Source organism: Echinops telfairi, unplaced genomic scaffold, assembly GCF_000313985.2.
Source record: "Echinops telfairi isolate 266 unplaced genomic scaffold, ASM31398v2 ScPeMD7_3509;HRSCAF=4178, whole genome shotgun sequence".
Lineage (NCBI taxonomy): Eukaryota > Metazoa > Chordata > Mammalia > Afrosoricida > Tenrecidae > Echinops > Echinops telfairi.
This window is the reverse complement of record NW_022107407.1, coordinates 16362875-16369824: the sequence shown is the minus strand read 5'-3', so window position 1 is coordinate 16369824 and position 6950 is coordinate 16362875. Positions and strand designations below refer to the sequence as shown.

At 53.4% G+C, this 6950-nt stretch overlaps 1 protein-coding gene across 2 annotated transcripts in view; it reads left to right on the top strand.

Moving 5' to 3' along the window:
* Positions 1-3641, top strand: part of GPR156 (G protein-coupled receptor 156) — a 96111-nt gene extending 92470 nt beyond the window's left edge. For both annotated transcript variants that reach the window (XM_045294269.1, XM_045294268.1), the window contains one exon: positions 1712-3641. In XM_045294269.1, coding sequence (XP_045150204.1) covers positions 1712-2941 — 1230 coding nt within the window. In that variant the 3' untranslated portion in view covers positions 2942-3641. The remainder of the gene's footprint in view (positions 1-1711) is intronic.
* The last annotated feature ends 3309 nt before the right edge of the window (positions 3642-6950 follow it).

Below are 6950 nucleotides of genomic sequence, written 5' to 3'. Positions count from 1 at the left end.
CGGTGACTGGAGTCCCTCCAGTGCAGCCCTTCAAGTCACCCCAGGAGACCCTCAAAGACCTGCCTGTGATGGCCCAGCTACTCAGGGTCCTGAGGTTACTCATCCACTCTGCACCCAGTTGAGTCTTTGAGTCATCTGGAAGTTCCCCTGGCAACACCCAGGCCTTCCGCTCTGCTCTGCAGGTGGGAAGAGGGCTCAGCAGAAAGTCCTTTCTGCCTTATTCACCACTGACTCATCCTGGGCTATCGCCTGATAAGTCAACCCAAACTGGGGTGCTATTGGCAGTACCAATCACCAGACAAACCACCTTCCTGCTTCTGAGTCAAGAAGGTCACGCTGTGATGTTGCTGCCAGGTGACCCTTGGACTGTTTGCCTTAAGCTCCTGCTTCCGTACAGGCTCGTTTTATGGGCAACTCTCCCCTGCAATCTGGGAGGAGGGGAAAAGACAAAAGCGCAGGTTCTGTTCATGAGCCACTTGTACCATATATTCTAACCTGGAAGCGTACTTTTGTTGCCAGGTCAACAACTGCCTGCTCTGATTCCTTGTCTGATGACAGTGTCGGGGCAGCGTGTTGGGATTTGGACACACACATCGTTCTTTGAGCATAATGCTTCCTGTGTCACTGCCTTCCCCAGGACCTAGACACCTCCCCTCCACCTCCCCTCCCCACCCGCCATCTGCCCCAAGACCACTGCTTCCCTGAGATCATCTCATCTCTGCTCTACTTCCTTTCGGTATTGGAACTCTCAGAAGGTGGAGATGCTATCTGAGCTCTGGAATCAGCTACTCTACCAGAGAGAGAGAGATTCGGACTACAGACCTGCCCTGTACACCCACTGCCGATACTCTTGCTCCTACCTGGTGACCCTGTAGCTCTCACCCACCCACCCTCCCTCCCAGGCCCAACCTGCTTATCAACTCACTTCCAGGCAGCAGGTGGGCACCTCCAGAGCCCAGCTGCCCCGGGCACTTTTATTTTCTGATCTCGATTATTGCGTCACACTTTCAGGCGGTGGAGCCCAGTGACACCCTTTATACATTTGTACTTTGGGAAGCTTCTCCAGTCAGGGTGGTGCACACCCTTCTCTCGAGGATAGCTATCTGGTACCGTAACCTGGCACCTTTGGCCTCTGAGAAAACAGCCTGGTGGAGTCATTATCAACTTCCCCTGGCTTCTCTATTTCTGTGCGGTAGAGGTCAGACATGCTTGGACCTTCTATCTTTCTCTGCCTGTTCTGCTGGGTTCAAGAATTCATTGCAAGAGTCACACAGAACTCACAGATAATACTAGGCTGCTTAGCAAGAGGCAAAACATTTGTTTCCCCGTTTGTTCAGCACCTGAGGTATGCCTCAAATTCATCTTTACTTTGTGAAACGGTAGCAACCCCCGAGTTGGACCATCCCCAACATGATTCAGACTGGTGTCCCACAGAATGGCCATCTCCTGTCTGGGGAAAAGCAAGCGTGCTCAAGCCAGCAACTTCTCCACCCTCCCTTGCTGGGGTCGCCGGGGAGGGGATAAAAATCCTCGTCAACCAGACCGTTATGGACTGTGCTAAGTCCTTTCCATGCCTTAGCTCATTTAACCCTCTGGTTGCCACCGCAGAGCTAGGAGGACCACGACGAAAACCAAGGTCTTCTGATGCCAAATGGAAGACAGGGTAAAGCCCCCAGCTGCTTTTGTTGACAGTTTTGCTTTTCTTTTACAGAAAAACGCTGTGATTGAAAGCCTGCAGGAGCAGGTAAACAATGCCAAAGAGAAGCTAGTGCGCCTGATGTCAGCTGGGTGCCCCTCAGATGCCCCGGAAAGGAGCACAGGCACCCAGGCGGAAGCCTGGGGCCACAGCACCACAGCGGGGGGGCCTTCGGAAGGCCCCTCTCTCTCTCAGAACCACAGTGATGCCAGCCCAGCCGCCCCGGACTCTGGGAGCACCTCCATGCCTTCCTCAAACAGACAGAGCCTCGAGGGGCCTGTGGAGGACCCCAGCCCGTCCTCAGGGCAGATGGAGAAGGCATCTGACTTGAACAACTTTTCCAGCTGTAGCCCGAAGCCAAGGGCTGAGCAAAGTGGGCGTGCTGAAGGGGGAAGCCAAGTACTCCCGGACCCCAGCCAGGGTCTCCTACCAGGTGATGACTCAGTTCCCCAGAGACAGAGACAGCAGGAGAACTCAAAGGAACCCTCAGGGCGGCTGTCAAGGGTCAATTCCGTGATCAGGGAGAAGCTTCGGGAAGTGTTACAAGATCTGAGCCTTGGCCCTGAGGCTCCCGGCCCCTCTTCTCCCCCTCATCCCCAGCCACCCCTGAAGAGCCCCCAGAAGATACCCTTCCCCAGGGAGCTGGGCTTCAGCCCATATATGGTGAGGCGGCGGCAGCGGGCTCCCTCACGCTTCCACGGCTCAGGGCTCTCATCCCTAGGGCACCGGGCATGCGGGACTGGTTCTGGGGCGTGGGGCGGGCTGCAGGCAGAGAACGTGGGCGGCTCGAGTCCGGACCACCACCGCGCGGCCTACCCCAGGCCCACTTCCAAGAAGCCTTTCCTACCCCTAGAGCCCCGGGGCCGACCGGAGATGCTGGCGCCCAGCCACCCTCATGAGCGTGCTGCAGGCGGTTCTGGCCCAGCCGAACGTCCCACCGCTACCCCAAGCGGCGCCAGAACCTCCCCCGACCTGCCCGGGCGGCCTCCGGGGTCCCCAGTGTTCCCCTCCGCGTCTACTCCATGCAGTTACCTTGACAGCGAGTCCAGCAGCTCCGACGACGACGAGTTCTTCTGCCGCTGCCACCGCCCCTACTGTGAAATCTGCTTCCAGAGCTCCTCGGACTCCAGCACTTCCGAGCCCGACCCTGGGCCCGCCGGGGCCCGGGCCTCCTGGGAAAAGCCGTGGGCCAGCTCAAAGCCTGTTGTGAACTTCAAAGATGACTTGAAGCCCACCTTGGTGTGAGCCGCAGCAGAGCTGGTCTGGGGACAGTGCTTGGCCCTACATAGGGCGCACAAGGATCCGGGGAGGGAGGGCGGGCTTCTTGCCTGCTGGAGCACAGACCAGTACCCTCCACACCGACCTGACTCTGTTCCAGCTCTGCCTGGTTCACTGCTTGGCCTTGAGGGCTTCTTGGTCTAAAGAAAGAGGGGCATTGCCTCTCTGCTTACTACCTCAGCATGACTCCAAAAGACTCCAGTCCAGTGGCTAAGAAGGGACCATCTCCTTGGATAAAAGGTGCTGAATGTACGGCCTGCGTTCTACAGAACTCTTAACCTGCGGCTCCTGGAAAATGCAGGGAGAGATGGAGGGGAGTTTTCCGCAGAGCTAGAGTTATGGGTTGCTAGTCAGCCAACTGGCCTTTTGGTGGACAGACCTGCCAGAAAGAAAAATCTGTATCTTTGGGCCTCCCTATTCTTGGGAGAGGGTGGTTTTGTTTCTGCTAACAGTTGTGTACAGCACCTCCACTACACCCTAGATTCTGGTCACATTCAGCTCTGAGCCACCTCCACACTACTATTCCTGGTTTGGGTGTTCCCACACTTAGGACCCCTAAGACGGTCAGGGTCTCCACGTGCCCTCAAGCTCCCCAGACCTCTGCTAGGCTTGTGCCCTCCCTCCCCACCTTGACTCTCCCGGTGGCACAATCGGGATTTTGGATTTGAAAGTTTTGAACTGAGAGCAGGCCACCTCTGCTGCCGTAAGGGGGAATCTTTGACTCAAGAGGTGCTTTGGTCATGGACTCCAGACTACCTGGAGCCACGGAGACTGGACGAACCCCTGAAACGATTGCCCTGAGATCATCTTGAAACCTTCATCCAAAAATATCCCCTGAAGTCTTCTGAAAACCAAACAGTAGCATAGCTTAACCAGTTAAACAGAACAAAAACAAAATCTACCTTGAACATGTTCTTGTAAGAAGTATCTATCTCTATGGGAGCAAACTGAGAACAGCAACTCAAACGATTCGAGAAGACTCTTGGGAGCCAGTGAGTATATGTTAAGCAGAGAGAACTAGCTCATAAGAGGGTGGGAATCGGTGACAACTCAGAGAATACGGCCAGTGTCACTCGGTGCTGCTTATGGAGACTGTTGAATCAGTGTTTTGCCGTGTCTATTCTCAACAACAAACCAAAATGGTAAGCCCTATGGGTGACATGAGGATTACCTGAACAGACAACCAGTACACAAAGAAAATGGGAAACTTCAAAAGGAAGACACGGAGTACGAATGGAAGAGAAGACAGGCAATGAATCCATTTTTGAACATGGCACCTGGCACAGGCCTTGGCAAGAATCACATTTCAGGAATTTGCTGAGCTTGTGAAGTAGACAGTCCCATTCCGATTTTCACAGATGGGCAGTAGAAGTGGGTGATGTCGTCAACATCGCACAGCCAGAGGCTGGGACTTGCACACACAGCTCATGTGACTCCAAGTTCAAGGGATTCCCCTCCCCACGCAAGGACTGATCCCTTCACTTATTTTTCTGGGAGTGGCAGGAGGGCCTTGGCAGGGAAGAGGCAAACAAGTGTAGCCTGTGAAAGCTGCGATGTGCTTGCACGGCCGTCCTGGACAACAGCGCTGGGTGTCTCGTTCAAGAGGCGCACAAACACACACACACCTCCCCAGGGATCCAGGCATCTGCCGCCAGAGCCACAGGGAGAGCACAGCTGGGTCTACTTTGCCTATTGCTGAGCTGGCTGTTTACAGGCCCGCCCCGCCCTCACTGCCTGTGTGTCTATGTGTGTGCACGTGTTGGTGTAAAGGCACTGGGCCTCATTAGATATGCTCGGAGGAGGGTGTTTGGCCCTAAATGTCTACAGAAGATCTATCATGGACTCGGAAGCTGCTGAGTACCTTGTGACTCTCTGGGCCCTGGACCAGGAGGCCCTCCCGGTAGTGTAACTTCTCATATCATCTACGTCTAAAATATGAATTTCCTAGTTGATGCTCGCATGGCCTTGTGGTTTCTGCTTTGCTGTTTGTATGCTGTCCGAGTGATGCCCTAATAAAAGAAAAAAAGTCCCGAAGTGAGCTGCTTCACAGGTTATGGTCTCCGGCTGGGTGGGAAGAGCTCTGAAATAGCTGAACCACTCCGAGGAGTAGAACCCCAGAGGCCCTCCATTCCTGCTGGGAGACTACGGGATCCAAGTGTATCTTCTACCCAACTCCCATTTCTAACAAATCCTCTAGCTTCCTGGTCCAGAAATACTTGCCCCACTGGAGACCTGGGGCTCTAGCACACACCAGGATCTGGGACTGAGCTCACTCCCTTTGGGGAGTGGGGGAGGCACGGTGGGGGTGTCTAACCTCCTGTAACTTCACAAAGGAGTTGTTTTGGGTCGGTGCCATCCACTCTGTTCTGACCCATAGTGACCCTATGTACAACAGAAGGAAATGTTGCTCAGTCCTGCACCATCCTCACAATTGGTCCTATGTTTGAGCCCGTTGTTGTAGCCACCGTGTCCATCCACCTCATTGAGGGCCTTCCTCCTTCCCTGCCCCTCTGGCATCGTGGGAAAGCACCACTCCACAAGAGGGTAAGATGAAATTTCCTACTCCCATAAAGAGTTACAGTCTCCAAAACCCACAGAGGCACTGGTACCCTGTCGTATAAGGTCACCATGAGTCGAGATTGACAGATGGCAGTGAGTCACGAGAGGGAGAGAGATTCATTTCAACACCAACAGCTCAAAGTCGATTGAGAATGAGGTGGAGGTCAACCAGATCTCCATGTTCCAAATGTTTATGAATTCTGAGAGCAGGTGTCCCTCCCATGGCACTCCACTTCCCTGATAGCTGCAGTAACTTATTGTAATGGCCACCTAGAGCTCACAGACCAACTCACAAGTTGTTCTTAGAGACAACTCGGGATACAGGTCTTCAGTTAGGGCAACTTCTCAGCAATGCCCACAGACGGCTCACTCGCTCACTCTGTTTCAGTGCCTTGGCCCAGCCTTTGTCTGAAGACCCTCATCTTTATAGACCCATGGGGCAGCAAGCCTCGCTCCCCTGACAAGTGCCCTGAAGTGCCCCACTCCACCAGGAAGCCTCCTGCCTGAAGGCGCTCAGTGCTCTCATCGCATGTGTTGGCATGCCAACTGTAGCCGCCTTGCGCAGTGGGCTGGGAGGTCCACTGCACCATTTCATATCAGTTTCTTGGTTCTGCTGCCACTGTTTCTTGCCATCTTCAGTGTTACAGTTCTCTCTCCCTCGTCACACCGCTCTCTCCTGGGTCTAGGGTTTCTCAGTATAAAGGATGTGATCTATCTGCTCCTTGGTGGTAGTAAGGTCCCGTCTATTCTCTGGGATTAGCTCTCTTTAAACTTAATAGCATGGTAAATTGACCAATCCCCTCATTCGCGTTCCATGCAGCTTATTTGCATTCTTAGCAAATTATCCAGTCCCCATAGCGATTCTCTAGCACCTTATTTGCATAGCCTTACCTAATCTTTCCCCCCACCCCTCCAGGAGTCACAAGATAATACAAGGCCATTTTAAAAAGATGTCATACCTCAACTTATCTGCCCACCCCCACCCCCACCCCGGCTTCCTTTATCTCAGCATCACCCCTACTAGCTGCCTACTTTGCATCAGTGTGGATATTGCAGGTTCTCAGCATCACCCCTACTAGCTGCCTGCTTTGCATCAGTGTGGATGTTGCAGGTTCTCAGCATCACCCCTACTAGCTGCCTGCTTTGTATCAGTGTGGATGTTGCAGGCCCTGAACCTGGCCAACACTCCAGCCTTCTTACTCTTTTATGAGACTCAGTTCTAGCCATTTCAACCGTTCCACATCTCTATGCTTCTGTGTCTAGACTTCCCTGACTCTCTTAGTGTACCTTATGAATTGGTCATTCATCAAGAATCGGGCAGCACTGAGGTAAAAAAAAAAAAAAAGCAAAAGGGGTATAGGGAAAAAGCTACTATATACAAACATTCTTGAGGTAAGGACCAGGTAATATGGAAGGG